An 18,368-nucleotide genomic window follows, 5' to 3' on the forward strand; every position below is an offset into this window, starting at 1 on the left:
ACTGAAGTCAAGCAATCAGTATAGGAGTAAATATATTATGGAAATGTATGGTGATATGTGCATCTTTGTGCATGCAAAATGGATTGAAGTGATATGACTCTTTGAAATGTTACTGATTAGATGCATTATTTTGTATGATGATTTTAACAAGTATTTTTTTTGTATCATTTACATGGTACAGTTGTGCCAAAAGTTGCATTTGAATTTTATTTCTATCAATATCCAATTTCTACGAACTTCAAAAGGTTTTTTTTTTTTCATGTTTTTGTGGCTTCAAGCAGTCTTTTGAAATGAGTGTATGAACCTACTCATGCTTGTGTTTTCTGTGTGATTAAAGTACAATAAGTTATTGCACTTCCTTTCAAAATAAGAGCGGGTCACTTAATTTGTTATCAAATGCAGCATGTTAGTGCAGCAAAAGAAAACAGTATATAACAAACAGGATTTCTTTCAAGGTAACTGACATGGCTGCTTATTCCACCTCCACCTCAGCATGTAAAATGTTCCCTCACAGCAGAGCAATAAAAACTATTAGTATTTCTCAAACAAGTTGCTCCCAGTTTCAAGAAGAGCCTTTAAGTCAGTTCACAGTTGGCAACAACTTGTGAATAAATTGTCTGTTGTTAAAAAAAAGAAAAGAAAAGAAAAGCCCCACCCGGCCAAACACTGTCTCATTCCTGTAGTCACATTCTAAAATCCTCATGCATTTCAAACTCTTTGAAGGCACACGAGTGCTGAAATGAGATCGCAGAACCCGCAAGAGTATCACACTAATTGAAGCTGACAAAAATACGAACTGCGCCCTTTTGAACTGCTGACATTGAACAGGGTGGATTAGGCAGTGTATATTAACAACAGGTGACAGGCTGGAGGGAACAGTGGATCAGCCGTGTCATGGAGGGTCTGCTGCGGATGGTTACAGATTGGAGTAACGACAGGAATGAAAAAGGAAAACATCTTACTTCATCTTCTTCTCACCTCGCTCACACATACATGGAAAAAACAGAAAACATTAAAAGTGGGAGACATATTAGTGTGGTCTTTACTTTTCACTATTATAAAGTCATATATACACTTAGATACATAATGTCAGTCAAAAAAAAAAAAAAAAACATTTCATTGAAATAATGAAAATAAGGCAAATAAATTGAACAGAAGACAATGTCATTAACAGCCTAAAAACTGGAGCAGGGACAACTAGTGATAAAGAAAACAAAATATAAGCACACAAAACAGATGAAATGAGGGAGAAAAAAAACAACACATGCATAAACAGTTCCTATATATTTACTTTGAAATGCAAGAATATGGGAATATTTCTATTATTTGCTTTTCAGTAGATCTTCAACTGCATGGTTAACAGTGCTTATTCACATAACTCATTAACACTAAAAGGTTGACGCTTCAGTTAGTGTATATTTATATATATATACATAAATATACATATAAATCAAATGTGTATAAAATATGAATTCAATAAAAGCTCAGCAGTATTTCTCTAATCGGCCGTTTCTCTCTAAATGTTAAAATTAAGGTTTGTCTAATGTGATGTGTATAAAACAACACGAGTGAAACGTTTACTGTACATTGTCCGTGTGTTACCACATTCAAATTACCATTAGATAAAACCTACATAGATATGTACATGAATCATTAATACATATATATCATGTACAATAAACATGTATGACTCTCTCTTTTTATATTGTACAGCTAAAATAGTCTGGTCCATGTCAGCCTTTGAATGAAAAGTAGAAAATCCTTGTTGGAGCATCATAAATTATGACTATTATACAGCACTGCTGCAAAATACAAATATATACACTGTATACACCAAATCCAGAATAGCTGGAGCCCAAAGTTAACAACTCCAAACAGTAACAGTGAGAGCCTGCAAGCTTCTTATCAGACATCTGACTCAGAGTGAGCCTTCAAAAGACGTTCATGTAACATTATTCTACGCATTAGCACTACTAAATGTTTCAAAGTACATTTAACTTTTAGCTTAATAGTCAAATCACTCATCACCGTTCTCACATTTCAGTGTCTTGTCATTCAATATATTAACTTAGTGTCCTGTAGAACTCTGCCTTTAATTTACATTCAATTTAAAAATCACCGTGATTGACACTTGAACTGAGAAGTGACAAGAACACGAACCACTTTAGTCTGAAAATGGGCGTCGTGATACAAATGATGACGGTGGCGGTGGCAAATCTTGAAGGGTTGAGTCTGTGATGAGTTTCAAACATCTGTTACTGGATGGTCAGAGGCTGCCGATATTGGGAAAGCTTTTGAGCTTCTCTGGGAAGTCGTCTTTATAGAGCACTGGGTCTGCACGGTGTTCCACTACCTTCAGAGGCATGGTACCAAAAACTGATGCAAACTTGTTGATACACTCAGATCTAAAGATGAAAAAAACAACAAAGCAAGATAAAAACATGCAGCTCCTTAACGGTTTCTGATTAATAATTATTTTAATTAATAATAATTTTTCCTGCTGCTATAAACAACAACTTTAACTGTGCTCATTTAATCCAAGATTTCCAAAATAAAGTTTCATACCTCTCCACCATGTGTGTCTGATCCAAAGACAGCCCATCGATGGCAGTACACTCCGGGCACTTGAACTTTTTCCTGGGGGTCACCTAAACAGAAGCAGAGCATAATCACACCAGCAATGTCAGCACACTTGAACTCTGTGTTAAACCTCAGCAGCTCAGAGAGAAGCCAATAAACTGACCAGTGGGATTAAATAAGTCTGAACTTTTGCAAAGCTCAGTGTGGTGGAAAAATCTGAATTTTCATCAGTGGAGCTGAAGAGATGATGTACAGCTTTTCTCTGTCTTGCCTCCATCACATCTACACCCTGACACATCCCTACACCCAACGATCTGGGACCTGTGAATGTATGTGTGTGTTGAGGAGAAAGGAAAGTGAGAGACAGAGGGAGACGAACACCAATGGTTGGGGTGGAGTGTTTTCTGAAGGAACCTGTTTGAGATATGGTGGGAGTGGGGGAGCAAGGCTAAAGATGTGTGCAGCTTGTGACTTGATTGCAGAGTGTGCGTGAGCCCTGGTGAGCTTAGGAAAACATACTCAGAGGGGGAGCGCCAGTGAGTGACACTTAGATAAGGGAGGTTAAGGCAGGGTTTTAGCTTGGGCCCCTGCACCTGGGCACAGTCAGTGCAATAGGGAGGGGAAGAGGCAATGAAGTTGAAGGGTGCGATCTGATCAGACCCAGAGATTCTGGTCCTCTCTGTCAGGCCTCAGCCTCCCCCTGTAGGCTTAAAGCTCCAAGACAATGCACAGTTCTCAATGTACCTTTATAGGGGCTTTGCCTGTGATGTTAGCCACAAGGAAGTTCATGGCAATATCTTCACAGTTCATGTGAGCATCCACCCAGTTCTTGATATCACCTGGCATCTTGTATGTGTACAGATAGTTGAAGTACTGGAATGGAAACAAATCAAAAACAACAAATGATTACTAGGTGTCATGTAGATATAGGGCAGATTTATTATGTACAACAATGCAGATACTGTTTGACCAGATGACCCAAGAATATGTAGGAGGAATGAGCGCACTAGAATTTGCTTTGAACTTAAGTGAGTGTGTGAGCTTTTAAGTAGAAGTGAGATAACCTCGCTGTAGCTATGACATGCCGCTCATCTATCACTGTAGTCTTCTTCTCTGAAATGCTACACATGCTGCGACAGAGGACTACAGGAAATATTTAAATTTGCAGCTACAATAGAGAATTTTCTTTTCCAATCTACATCTAAACTACAAGATGAACATCCATAAGTGGCTCTAAGGGAAACTTGTGTAAAAGAGGAAAAGGCAGAGGTCAAACAGTCAAAGGTAATTCATTTCACTCAGGTTTTCCCAGGTCACCTTGTGGTAGAATGCAGCTCCCGTCAGAACCATGGAGACCTCATTGGTCCACTCCGATTCATACTTCCACTTCCCCATCTCATGGTCCCAGAGGTGCAGGCGGCCTGGGTAGCCCACCAGCCTGTCTGGGAACTCCCTCCATACCTGGAGCAGAACAGAAAACAAAAAATATAAAGCAAAACAAATATGACAAGTGTGAAGTCAAGAAGACATCATGAACTAAATATAATAACTTATATATATATATATAAAACTCTCCAAAAAGGTGATTAGCTTATAGCAATATTCATTTTTGCATTCCATACATGTCCAACACGTTAGCTGAAGCAAGGTGGAAAAGAAAAGGAAGATGAGGATGAAGTGCCTCTCTAGTATTATAAAAAGTGAACATGATAATTAGATTTAAGAAAGAAACTCTAAAACAAGATGGAGGAAAATGTTACGTAATGTTAAATATGCATATCTGAAAAATGTTCTAAGCAAGGATTACTGACATCTAGTCTGACAGACAGCTCCGCTATTCAGCCTGTAATTCCCTGTCATTATCTCTAAACTGAGCACAATTTTATTAAATGACTTCTAAATTATTCAGGTGAATGTGTTGGACTAAGTGTGGCCAAGCCAGTATGTGATCATAGAAATCACCAGCTCTGACCTGTCGTCATTCTTCACACATCAAACGCAACCATCCAGCAGGTAGTCAAACACTCAACTAAATGGTGAATGAGAATAATCTCTCTGAATGACTTGAAATGGTTCCATGCAATTTATACCATCAAGGAAAAAAATGGGAATATACGGTCATGTGTAAGAGTTTTTGTTTCAATAGTGGCGTTTTTTCTCACCTCATAGCCAAACTGCAGTTCATCAGATGTTAGCATAATGATGTCATCGTCGATGGCTAGCACAGCCTCTGTTTCGATCTCGTCGTAGGGGAAGAAGCGGTTACTCAGCTTGTTCTCTTTGGTTCGCACAACTTTAAGAGGAACACTGATCTTTGGCCAAAGAGACTCTGCCAGGAAAAAAACAATACAATAATAGCAACTACATTCTTAGCTTAACACACACAGATACAGGCTGAAGCAAATGGCTGATGCTATGTGGAGACATTATTAGCCATAGATATATTTATACCATATGTAACACTACAGTAAATATATTTGAAAATAAATATGGCCACCATCAGTGTCTGAAGATGGGCGAGCAATTATGATGTCATCCAACACTGACTGATTTTTGAAGCCTGTCCTGGTGGGAAACAGAGCTCTGAGAGTTTAACTTCACTCACTCACTCACTCGTATCGCTACACTAACCTCAAGCACGTGCAAATCTAACCACATGCCAATTCTTCATGAGTCAAGCTCAACAAAGTGTTTTTTTTTTTTTTCAGGGGACTTTTTTCAAAGATCTTGGGCAGTGTCCATGGCACGGACTATGGCACAAACAGATCACACAGAATGTGTCCCCTCATTAATGGGGTAACTGGGACCTGGCAGCCTAAAAGAAGACCTCCAAGTCATCCTAACCACGTCTGAAGTCTTCTGTCAAAAGCTATTGTAAGGAAAACTGCTATGTTAAATGCCCAGAATTTCTTTTTTCATTCTGTCCATGTTGCTGTCAGCCCTTCTTTTACTTCCAGCGTTGGAAAGAGACAGAACGAATAGGGGACTTATGAACTATTATCTGAATGTGTCAGAATGCACACACATCTTTTTTCTTCTGTAATAACTGTAAGAATAAGCTGCATCTTTTACTGTTGCCCCCTCCACATGTTCTCTTAGCTGTTGTTACATACAGAAAAGTTCATTTCTAATACCAGATAAAAGCACTGAATATGAGACGAGTCAGGACAATTTCATAAACATATTAATGGTAGATCGTGGTTACTTGGACACATGTTAAAAACACAGGGGTAATAAAGGTGGGACCTTGTAAATGTATCAGATTAAGGCATGGTGAGAATGGGGAAGAAATCTGCCTTCATATTGGTCTGAGCCCCATGAGCCTGACCCGTCAATGGCCCCTTGTTAATTCTAATGAGTCACAAAGGTCCAGCCAGGCGCCGCTGATGGCTCTAAAAGGCAACTCACAGCCACATGAGAGCACTTCAAAGTCGTCTGACTACTTCATTACTTTACAGTCCTCGCCTGAGTTAAGCCACCAGAGGTGTAAGGTACGATTAACTGATATACACTTAATTGCCATATTAAGGACAATAATTACTAGAGAGCTCAAGGTGCAATAAATAACAACTAATAGGGACTTAGTATGTGACAGTGAGGGACTGTAACTGAAGCAGTCTTACCACAAGCTAACAGTATTAAACAACAGAATTAAAAAATTACAGACAGGTATCAAAAAAGGCCAAGTTATGCTGAGTACTGCGGGTAAGGACTGAAACTACTTCTTCTTTATTGGTGCAAATACTTTAAGACCACTGCATGTGTGTTAATGATCGAGGCGCTGAGTACTGAAGAACATGTCAATTATCTTGATATCACTTATTACTCCTTTCTTTCTGAGGTTACCAAATTGCTCTACACTTTCTTCACCCACAGAAATCCAGAGAGTTGTGGCTGTGGCCTTTAACTTGTCACGGTAGCATGTAGCCTCAAGAGATGAGGCTTGGCTGCTCTTACTATTATCAGTCATCTCTTATACATCATGGACAAGGAAGAGAAAAGTGAAAAAGGATTCATACAACGGTGATAAGTCATTTTGCTGGTGTGCCTAAATGTTTATATTGGGGAGGATGGACATCCTCAAACAATAATCTTTACCAAGGTAGGATTTATTGTTATATGCTGTAAAGCTGTCCTGGTTATAGCTAGTTTAGTCAAGCTGAGTACTGAGTGTATATATAACTAAGTCTTCTATAATTGTCTTTTTTTTGGTATACTCACCCTCAGGAGGACTCTTGTTCTGGTTATTCCACACCACCAATAGCTTAGCTAAGCTAGGCACCTTGGAGATTTCTGTGATGACCCGAAAAAGACTCTCAACACGATCATAGGTCAGAACCACTGCAGTGAACCCAGGTGCTCTTGGTGGGATAAGTGGCAAAAACAGGGGGCTATTCACACTGGTCCACTTCTACACAAGACAGGAAACAAAAAAAAAAACACAAGATGTTTAGACGCATGTTTTTTTCCCATTCATTCCTTTTGATTTCCATGGAAAGCTACTGTAAAATTTGCTTTGTGTCTTCTGCGTCACTCTGTCTGTCATGTTTTCCATGATTTAATGCGCTATAATATTGCTTCACTGGACAGTGAGGTCACCTGCAGTAATTTCCAGATGATGGTTTTTATTATGGAGAATAAAATCATCCAATAATGTGTCTCAGGGGCTAACAGAGTCAGAGCACAGAATTCCAAAAACATCCAGTCAGAACATCAAGTAAAAAAAAAAAATTGCTCTTGCGATGTTATTTTGACAGGTGAAATTCTTCTGGGACAGACAAGTTTGCCAGGCAGTGAACTGAGGGCGTCATTGCGGAACTTGGCTTTTCTTTTACTGCTCTCCTGTAAAATGGCCTGTAAAGCCAGAGAGCTGCACTGACTCCAGATTAAATCAAGGGTTCTTTGATGGTACATTTGTACTATGTGCTAAATTTTAAAAGTTACTAAGTCTTTTGTATTAGAGTGACACCAAAACAGGAGGAAACTAGTGCTAATGTGTGTGGAAACAATCAAACCATTTTGTTTACTAAGGGTTCTTTCAAGTAAAATAAAAGACATTAGCACACATATTAATTATATCTAATGTGCTAATATAAGGAGAGAAAATATAGGAGCCAGCGGGCTTTGCTCTTGACAAACTTAATCAAGATCACAAAAAATGTTTGATCCAACCCTGGTTGCAGCAAAAAAAAAAAAAGGGAGATAAGAGAGCTTATCTAACACTAAATCTGTGGGTTTCTTGAAGTCCATATAAACCGTGTTTCTCCATTGGCCCCAATGGGCCACAGACCGATGCGGCTCCTTCCACAGTATAAACACAAGTTAACAAAGACACAGCCCCTTCTTTTACACGTCACTCCTGCACCAATAAAAATTCACTTTACTGGAAAGTGGAAACTTCCTTGTGGTCGTTCTCACATTGTCACAGAAGCAGAGCAGGGAAATAATTAAAGTAACACGTATATGCGGTAGAGATGCATTAAAATAGAATAAAAGAAGCACACACCACTTAAGCCATTTGTCTAACATAAACTAGATGAAAAGAAAGCCGCAGCTCAAAATGCCACCAGGAGATCGCTTTTGTAGTTTATATTTGCACTTAATGAGAAGAGTTTTATTTAGTTTTCTGAACTGCTTCAGTGGTTCTTCAGTCTTAGACACGTGAATTCCCCTTAAAGTTACATTTTTAAAAGCAAGTATTTAAATAATTTCCTTATCTGTTTATCTGCAGAAATACTACCACTGACAAAAAATTACACTACAGTATTACTAAAATACCGAGATACAGAGGCTCTGCGAAGGTAGATTATATCCAGTCGTTGAATTTGTTACTTAACAATAAAAACCATAGAGCTGCAACACAAGATGCAGTATAATTTATGAGTATTAGGACAGGGATATTATTTTGGCTCTAAAGAAAATCACTGAGGTTAAAGTGTTGATGACTCACCGATTATTTCAACATTTTACAATATATTGTTAACGAAATTCAGAAAATCAGCACTTCAACCCTCATGACAGTCGTTTCATTAAAAAAAGGACTCGAAAAAGTCCAACGACTTTCAGACTGTATTGTATTTTTTAAACAATAATGTTACTGTATCAAGACTTCTATATGCCCAATCACCACAAATATCCTAAAACCCGAGTATGAGCCTTAAATGCCTCAATTCCTGTCATGCATAAACCATACAAGTATCACCACTACCTACAACCCCAAACAAAAAGAAGCTTGTGCCTTATTCTGAAACCCCCTTCTAAAGGCACCAGCAATCCTGGCAAATGTGCTTTCAATTACCAGCCGAAAGACTACATGAGGAGAGGGGGAAAAATGTCTGCCTGATTTATTTAGTGCTCTGTGCAAGTTCTTCTCACCATCCATTCACTGAATCAATCGAGAAAACACTTCATCTCCCATCTCAGGCAGAAATGGCCAAAGGTCTGTAGCCTGACACAATTAGCCTCCTCTGAGTCTGGACAAATCTTGAGCCCTGAGTGATACTGATAGATTGGACTGGGGGTTAGATGCACAAAACATTTTGACAGAAGTGGCCAATGTCAAGTGTAACTGCTGAGTTAGCTGCACAGAGCAAAACAGGCAACCACGGTCAGAAGTGAGCAGCTCATTCACTGTAAACTTATCAATCCTGAATGACTGTAGAGATCTGTGAAGATGTGAAATCACAAACATCAGACACATGCTGTTTGTTTACGCCAACGCAATCGGATTGCAACAGTCAACTCTCAAATCTCACTATTTCTATGGAACTATTCACACTGTGATACTTGTAGACGTTTGACAGACCCCATTATGCATCTACACACATGCTTGAGGAGCATGGAAGAGACTCTAGATCAGACCAGGCTGATTAACTACTCCTGAGAGACAGTTGCACAGCCAAGCTGTCTGCAGCCACAGACTCCCACAACCTCGGGGATGCTAAACACACACACCAGTCGTCACATCCAGCACACTCTCTACAAACATAATGACTCAGACATGCAGGAACTTATTTTTTACCACAATGGAGGCATCCTTCTAGTTCAGAACTGCTGACACAAACTGGCTGCCTCAGAGCAAGCTGGGTGTTTACCAAAGTGCTGCATGTGTGGCGCTTCAGAAAGATGGAAGGCATCTACTGTCACTCTGCCACAGAGGCTTCGATTTACAAGGCACAGGAGATTGGGAAAGTTTATGTGGCACTTTGAGCGTCTGTATGGTCAGAGCTTTATCCTGGGTGTCATTCAGATGTTCTACAATAGAAACACTACAACTGACTAGCTCAGTACAGTAAAGTAGGACAGTATAGATTATTTAGATATACGGTATGTTGAAGAAGAATAAGCTTCAGGGAGTAGAGATGATTACATGACAGTTACTACTGAAAGACAAAAATGTAAGGTGAGGACACAGTACTAATAGAATAATCTTACTCAATGGTTAAATGTTACAAATACTGGCATAATACTTGTCAGCATCACATATATGTAGTTACTTACCACCACAGGTGGATTGTTCCATTGCTCGTATGTCCGCGCAGCATATGGGTAGATGCGGTCATTGATGATCTGGAGTGTTGTCAGTCCAATAGCCTTCATAGAGCTGAAGTATGCTTCCCAGAACCAGCGTGCCTATGGACGAACAGACAACTCCTTAAAATTTATCCAAACAAACAAAAAGCAAACACAAAACATGCTTAGAAGACCAACACTGCAATGCACAATTAACAGAACGTAAATAAATTCAACATGTTCTTTCTACCCAAGACTTTCATTGCTGATGCAGACAATTTTCTCACGTTATTGCTTATTCATATTAAAAATAACGGTAAAATTTTTTTTAAATGTGTATTGCCAATACGTGACAGAAGATCACACCAGTGTGAAGTAATAACTGTAAAACCCAAATTTTCCCCTCAGGTACAGCAGCAGCAGCAGCAGCAGCAGCCGTCTCCAGCCTCTTCCCCTTCAACCACCCTTATTCTGAACCCATCTGAAATCTCTTTCGACTGTGCCTGTTTTACTTCAACAGATCTCTGATGTGAAAAGCAGACTTCAATGATAAGTGAACTCTTAACCCATATCTTACTGCTATCACGCTGGCTGCTGCAATACAGAACTCCAACTGCCCTCATTCACAATTCACGCCACATTTTTCTTCAGCCAAGACCACAAAGATGAGAAACATACCTGTGCACTGTTATGGTTCATTCAGTGCAGACTATTTGTTTAATGTCTGATCATTTTGTGGTTGGGATGCAGAGATAACACTTTAAGAGAAATTAATGAAACAAACTATATATTTATACCTATGATTGTATTTAACACTTCAAGATCAAGTGTTCAGAAAACCCTATAAGAGTTTTCTCGTGTTAAACAAATACAGAAGTGGCACGAACATGTGACCATTGCCCAAATCGGACATGTCTGTGTATGGGGCGAAGCACTAGGAGATGTACAACAACACAAAAACAGCATCTATTTTTATAGACGGGGGTGAGCAGAATCCAAAAAGACTTTCTAATCTCAAGGGGGGAATCCCAGCGGCCCATAAATCAGCCAGTGATGAAAGTTTCTTTTCCGACCGGGAGAAGGCAAAAAGCAAACTGTGTTGGCCCAAGGGCCTGTTCCACCACCCTCCACCCTCTTCCAGCGCCTGCAGGAATTTTTATGAGCAGGAAAGAAGAGACGACATTGCATGAGAGGGACACAAACCCTTATTCCATCATTCAATTGCAGCATATAGACTATAGCTTGCACTTAGTTTTTTCTATTGATGAAAGTGCAGCAGAGTAAATATAGGCAACTCTGACTTACTCATACCATGAGCTACCCAAAATGTATTCACAAATAAAAACAATAAAAAGGTAATGTAATCTATGTATTTAAGAAATAATGAGTCGGGTCCAAAATATATTCCTCTGTAAGTCAAACAGCATTAAAAACCCATTTGAGGCAATGCATCAGTTTGTTCAATTCAGGGGAAGTTGTGAAGTGCTTGACAAGTGATTCAACCTATAGACCAGAAGTAGTGAGCTGTGGACAGAACCGGGCGAACGTTAGCGTTTTTGATATAATCAAAAACAGCCGTGAAGCCAAGTCAGTTTCAATCATGTGAGCTGCTCACTGGGAATATTGTTTTCCTCAAGATTTATTAGCACTTTTAACTGTGATCAAAACAGTTCTACACACACAAGTAGATCCACCTCATTAATACTAATACCCAGTCTCCCAGGTCTAAATCGAGCCTCATTAGAAAGTCTAAAATAAAAACTAGCAGGACTTGGTGTCTTTAGAACCACAACTGAAGACCGCTGCTTTAGCAGCAGGTTTCATGTGGGATTACAGAGTCACAGTGGTAGTGAGCACCGAGGTTTCTTGGATTACAGACTACCCCACTGACAGACCATAGTTTGTGTGACTCGTACCATTTTGTCATGGACTATAATGTGTCCTCTACTACTGAACCTCAGAGCAGTTTAGATCTCATATATAATTTTGGACTGTGACATTCTGATGACTTCTACATGTGTGCAGGTAAGGGAAGAGAATAAGCATGGAGTAGAAGACCTCATCTGATAGCTCTAGTAGTAAATCTGCAGTGACGCCATTATTACATATTTGACTGCCCCAAAAAGCTGCTGACACCTGTCATCATCTTAGCTGACTGTACAGATCTATATTATCGGGTGTGAGTAGAAAGAGGAGAGGACTGAAAAGAAAAGAGGACAACAGACTGACTTGATATATGCTACAAATCACAGCTACAGCCAGCATAGTGTTTTGCATGGTGGAGTGCTGGAGAGGCGGCATAGACTAAACAGTTTTTGCAGTATTTTCAGATTTTAGTAACTATAACTCTATATAAACTATATTTTATATATATATATACATATATATATGTATATATATAAAATTTTGTTTTATTATTATTAAATAAGTCTGGAAATACTCAGTTCACACAATCTTAACCCACTCCGAAGTAAAATATAAATTGTTTACTACCGTGATTTTCCTTTTCAGTAAACATTCATTGTCTTTTCCTATTTTTACATTTGTATGCACAGAGGTGCTGAGCCCTCTGCTGGTGAAACGACTGAAATGAATAAATATTGAAATTAATATTCATCAGCTTGACCTTTCCTATGATGAATTAGCTACTTTAATTGGAATGCATTAAAATATGTTCTGACAATGCTTGGTTTGTCACAGATGAGATCAACCACAGTGACTTACTTGTTACATTAAATAGGGTGGGGCAAAGGTGAGATAAACCCTAGATGCCTGTGTTGTGGTAAGCACGGACAGCCCACTGACACATTGAGTTTAGTCTTAAAGTGCTTTGTGTAATCAACTGTATCTAGTAGCAGACCAGTAGTTTCACTAACATTCATGGTAAAATTACTTCTGCAGAGACCTATCTAAGACGAGAATCAGTGACACCCTCCTCATCCCAGAAGTAAGTCGTGATTTCTCTGTCTGGTGTAATAAAACCCCAAGCCGGCCTCTGAGCCCCTAGCCTATAATGTCTGTTTGGCCAGTACAATTGGTAAATGGAGTACAGTTTATACAAGAGAATGAGGAGCAGCTGAGTTAGTGCATTCTTCTCATAGCTGCTTTTACTTTTGCTTTTTGTGGCTCAATGCAAATATTAAGTGAAAAGAGAGAATCAACATCTCCTGTGCATTTTATTCATGCTTATATCAAAGCTGAGTCTTCGGAAAGCTTTTAAAATGTGGGAAGAAATTCACGCATTTGCACATCACATAAAATTTGTTTCAGCATCTGTAGATTTGATCAGTTGGTTGGTAAATGATAGATGCAAGTCTTAGACATAACATGCAAGTATATAAACCCCAGAGAAATCTCTGAGATGTTTACTCTTCAGTTAGGCATTGGTATTGTTACCTGTCTCTGCATCTCTTCAACTTGTCTGTGAGGAATACTCTTTAGAATTGTGTACATCTCTGACAGCTTCTCCTCTGGAATAACCACAGATGCCCTGAAAAGAAACACAAAAAGAATATGTGTGAACTTAAAATATGAGAATATTGTTTTCTTGTTCTTTTAACTGTTAGGTGGCTAAAGCAAACCTTTTCCAGTCAAGAACTTCAGAGAATGGCAGAATGTATGAGTCAGCAAGAATGACAGGGACACAGCCAGCCTGCAGCACATCACTGAGGGCAGCCTGACCCAAACGTGCTCCGCGCAAAACCACACAGAATGAGGAATCCTGCAGAGATACATCAGGAAAATCAGAAAAATGTTCATCGGATATGTGATTCCGCAATGTACAAACTAGCTAATATTTAAAAAGCACATTGAAAGTAACAGACTGGATTTTTGTTGAGAAAGTAATTCATTTAAAAAAAAATAGTGCATCTTGAGAGTCTATGAATGCAGTTGTGCTTCCCACCTGTAGAATCTGAGGGTAATCATACACCTGGCCCTTGTAGCAGCGTTTTCGTGCAGAGGCGGCACCCTGGGAGAGGTTGCTGCACTTGTCCAGGAGAAGCAGTGCCTCTCCATTTTCTTCCTTCAGGCGCTCCAGTTCAGCCCGGTACTCTCGGTGGATGGCAGTTTGTGAAGACAGAATGAAGTAGCGACGTGGTCTGGGGAAAGAGGGAAACACAAGCAAATGGAACTGGTTATCAAGTCCTGCTTTATATTGTTGACATTAAATAACTTAATTAAGACATGCAGATTGGTCTGTCTAGAAGTTGTCAAGGGTTAAATTAGGTTCTTAAAAAAGATAATAAGAGGGAAGGTTTGAGATGTGCTAACCCAGGCTGTCTCTCAGGCAGCTCAACATCTGCAGAAAGGGGGCTGTAAACTGGAATGCTGACATCATAGCCTTGTCTGTAGGTCCATGTAGAAAAACCCCCTCCAGCCAGGAGTGCTCTGAAACAAATGGACCTGGATTATATCAATGCTTGTACACACAGAGGACTTAACAGCCAGAAGAGACATATTTAAAATAGTAAATTCTGTCAAATTCTGTTCAGATCTCTAGACTTGGCGGTGGTGCTTCACCAAAAAGGAGCTGCAAGCACGCTGTCTTCCTACAGCACGAAGCACAACTGCAAAGCATTTGAAGAAAAAGAAAAAGAAAAAAAAAGAATATACTATATACTATGAGCAATAATAATAATAATTTACACTTTACTAATCCCCTTGGGGAAATTCTTTGTGAAGCAAAGGATCATGATCCTGGTTGATTGATCCCATAATGTGGTAGAATTTCCTGAACTGTATCTGAGTAACTAGTGAATCACTGTTAAGCTCTCTTTTGTAGTAACTGATAGTGTCACTGTACACTTTGATGCCAGACTGTCCAGTCATGAAAGCACATTAGTGTCAGAGAATCAGCTTATGGTAAACTCTGCTTACTGGAATTTGTTATTCAGAGAAGAGACAGTAAACTATGAACTTATGCCCATAACAGTTTGATAAAAAATGACTGGTGAATAAAAAGTAGCTATGCAGATTCGACAAGGTTTCACATGTCGAGAGTCTGTTTCCCGAGCCCAGAATATATAGATCAATATAGGACTACAGAGATCGAGTATGTGTTTTTTTTTTTTTTTTATTAATTACGTATAGATTATAAAATGTATTTTGGAATCTGTTCTGTTCCCAGGCAAGGTGAATTTAAATAAAAACATGCTGTCAGTCTCACACACACCTGGTTCTGATGAGGCTCCATGCCAAATGGACTCCAGCTGGATGAGCCCAGGAAATTCCTAACAGCTAAAGATAGTGTTCATTGCCTCAAGGCTGCATGTTCATAAGCTCAGCCTCTTCCATCCTCAGCCATCACTCTAGCCTACAGGACATCTTGAGAGACATGGGCTCTTTGCTGGTAAATACTACCAGATTTTAAATGTCTCCTCAAAGCCTCCTGAATATATTTTATCACCCAATATGTCTTTTATCTTAATCAAATAATCATTCTTATCACTTTAGAGATGACTTCAATTATGGTAAGTGCTGTAGTAGCACATCATGTGATGACATTTGTCGACTTATAAAATCAGGTAAGTTGACTGAGCATATGTTTCTACATATTTCATGCTGTTCATGTAATTAATTCCACTGTATAATTTGTACACACTAAGACATAGTGACAGTGGACATAGGTATTTTTAGATTTCTTTATGATTCATATGATAATTAATAATTTTTGTAGTTACCTGTCTCTGGGCACGTCCAGGGCAGTATTGTAGTCAGGTGGGCCTCCAGGTAACATGTTGAACAGTAGATGATTCATCCCTTTGTCCCATCTACCAAAATATACATAGAATTGTTGCTTAATTATATGTCAATTATTAAGAGATTACAATGTTTTAAGAAATTATTAAAAAAAATATCAAACATTCACTTTTATTAAATGTGCTTTAATTTCTCCATTTCACACAAATGTTTCTCAACTTTCCTACTGGCCAGAAAAAAGAAACGTGAGGACTTTGGTATTAAAAAATAAAGTGTTCAATGTAAAGTTTGTTTCTGTCCTACACAATGCACATGGTTATACAAAATCTATTAGGGATTAAAAAGCTATTTTAGCTATTTTATTTGGGCTTTAATCAATTATAACAACAGAAATATGAGCTCAAACTGAGAGAGAAAGTGACAAAGAAGTAAACAGTATGATTAACAATGACTGGTTTAGATATATTTTTTGAAAAAATTTGATCTAATGTATCTGTGTTTACCTTGATAAAATCGCCAGAGCCTGTGCGGTCTCTCTGATGCGCAAGGAGTTCTGATTCAGCACATCAATAGATGGGATAAAAAGACAAGCCCTGGTGACGTCATCTGTGTAGAAGTCACTGGCAGAGATGGCACTGAGCAGGTCATTGTATTCTCGAGACAGTCCAATGCTGCTGATAGGAACTCCCAATTCATCCACAAACCTCTGCAGAGGGTAGATGTAAACCTAGAAAACATTTCAACAGTGGGTCATAAATTCAACAAGAAACCCTGCAGAATATCGAAGGCATATGTTTGGTTTGTGTATGCTCAGTGCTGTGAGGGTTGTTGGACAGTTACCTTGATTCTGTTTTTAGGATTGTAACCGCATCTGTAAACATCAAAACATGTGTGCATGCGACAGCTGAGGTCACCCCTCTCAGGAATGGGACTGGAGACAGGTAGGTGGTTAAGAGGTGCGTCGTGGACACTGCGTTTATCGAGGGTCCAGTCTGCTGTGGATTCAATGGAGTGGGGCCAGAACTGAAACATCCCAGTCGCAATTAGTCCAAGTAGAACCACAGAGAAGAGGGTGATGTAGTAAATTCGGTGCTTGGTTTTCATCCGCGGGATAAGAGCTGGGCCCCGTGTGCTGTATTTCCCAGAGGCATACATTCTGACACCTCTTTGTCCAGACAGACACTATAAAGATGAGACAATTTGATGTATGATTTATGCCAGAGCTGCACTGATTAGTTAATTAACTTAACTACTAACAAATAATCATTACAGACTATTTTAAACAACCATCACAAACTTACAAATTAGTCTATAAATTCTATACATAAGCTAAACAGAAAATACTGATTTCAGGACTGTTTGTCATCCAACACAAACGATTTTCAAGACCTTGAATAACTTAAAAGGTTAATTTGTTGCCTTTTTTAAATAAATGTAGAGTATATCTAGCTGGCTACAGCTCTCATCATTGTCATAAATCATCGGTAGATGCATCAACCCTGCCTAAAAACGTTGGCTGTAACGTTACACCAGAATGAAAAATACAGTGTCCAAGTATGTTTATGTCAACAGCGCAATGCATGTTACCCATCAATAATAACCACCTTACTAACTAACCCAGTACGATGCTGTTTACCTAAGAATTTAGCTTTGATTTAGATATAGTATGTTAGCTAGCGCTTACGTTAGTCAGATGTCACAGTAACACATCCTCAGCGGTTAGCTAACTGCTACCAAATCAGTGTCACTAAGTGAAAACACATCTATCAAATTAAGGAGCTAACGATTATTTTTCCAGGAGTACTGCTCATAATAACTTTTATAGCGGCTACTGTATCTTACGTTAGCGTTAACTAGGAAGTAAGCTTGGTTAAGCACAGCTAACGTAGTCGTTAGCTAAACCAGCTGTGTAAACATTTGTGCTAAGTTACCTAGCTAGCTTCCAATGTCAGCTGACATCACTGAACGCAATAAAACGCAAGATGTTTTCTAACATGTGTATGTTTTACTCACAGCGACGTTTATAGAAGAAGGCTCGACAGGTCGAGTTTAATTCATGACAACCTTTAAAAACAGGACACAGTTATGAACAATCCTAACCTAGCTTTAGGCTAACGTTAGCTCTCCAGGAAGTCACTCCCTATCGACCGGAAGCCATTCTTCTTCGTTGTGGTTTATGCTGTTGCTGGATACGTCCTTTCCTCGGAGCCCCCTAAGGGTCACCGCCGGTGATTTTCTTTGGGTTTACTGTTTGCTATTTTAAAAAAATTGTTGCTTTCTTTGAGCTCCTATAATAAAGGGTTCCAACTCTTTACTCTTATTTAGCCTTATTTTTTTTATATCTTAATTTTTGACACTTGTTTTCAAGGGGGCCACCTGTGATTTTATACAACAAACCTGCTACTGCTTTCATACCATCTACAGTACAGTTATTACTGCATTCCTAGTCATAATTGAAATTATTTGAAGGATTTGAATTAGTGGTATAATCCTGTAGCTTTCAGTTTTACAGCCCCATCTCCTCAGTACTATCTGGAATTGTTTTTCACATTTTTCCCCCGGTTTACAACAAATTA

General features: G+C 39.0%; 1 protein-coding gene across 2 annotated transcripts; it reads right to left on the reverse strand.

Moving 5' to 3' along the window:
* Positions 1–1,019: 1,019 nt before the first annotated feature.
* Positions 1,020–17,939, reverse strand: ext2 (exostosin glycosyltransferase 2). Of its 2 annotated transcripts, none has more exons than XM_026377733.1 (15): positions 17,806–17,939; positions 16,633–16,974; positions 16,296–16,519; positions 15,774–15,863; positions 14,365–14,481; positions 13,997–14,192; positions 13,674–13,813; positions 13,489–13,582; positions 10,081–10,212; positions 6,802–6,991; positions 4,743–4,909; positions 3,898–4,041; positions 3,325–3,453; positions 2,566–2,648; positions 1,020–2,405 (listed from the first exon to the last, which is right to left on the reverse strand). In XM_026377733.1, exons 2-15 carry the CDS (start codon positions 16,945–16,947, stop codon positions 2,267–2,269), a joined length of 2,160 nt encoding a protein of 719 aa, XP_026233518.1. In that variant the 5' UTR covers positions 16,948–16,974; positions 17,806–17,939; the 3' UTR covers positions 1,020–2,266. The 2 variants fall into 2 exon arrangements, with proteins under 2 accessions (XP_026233518.1, XP_026233519.1); XM_026377734.1 differs by lacking the exon at positions 17,806–17,939 and adding an exon at positions 17,477–17,561.
* Positions 17,940–18,368: the final 429 nt, after the last annotated feature.

The sequence above is a fragment of the Anabas testudineus genome, chromosome 3, assembly GCF_900324465.2.
Source record: "Anabas testudineus chromosome 3, fAnaTes1.2, whole genome shotgun sequence".
NCBI lineage: Eukaryota > Metazoa > Chordata > Actinopteri > Anabantiformes > Anabantidae > Anabas > Anabas testudineus.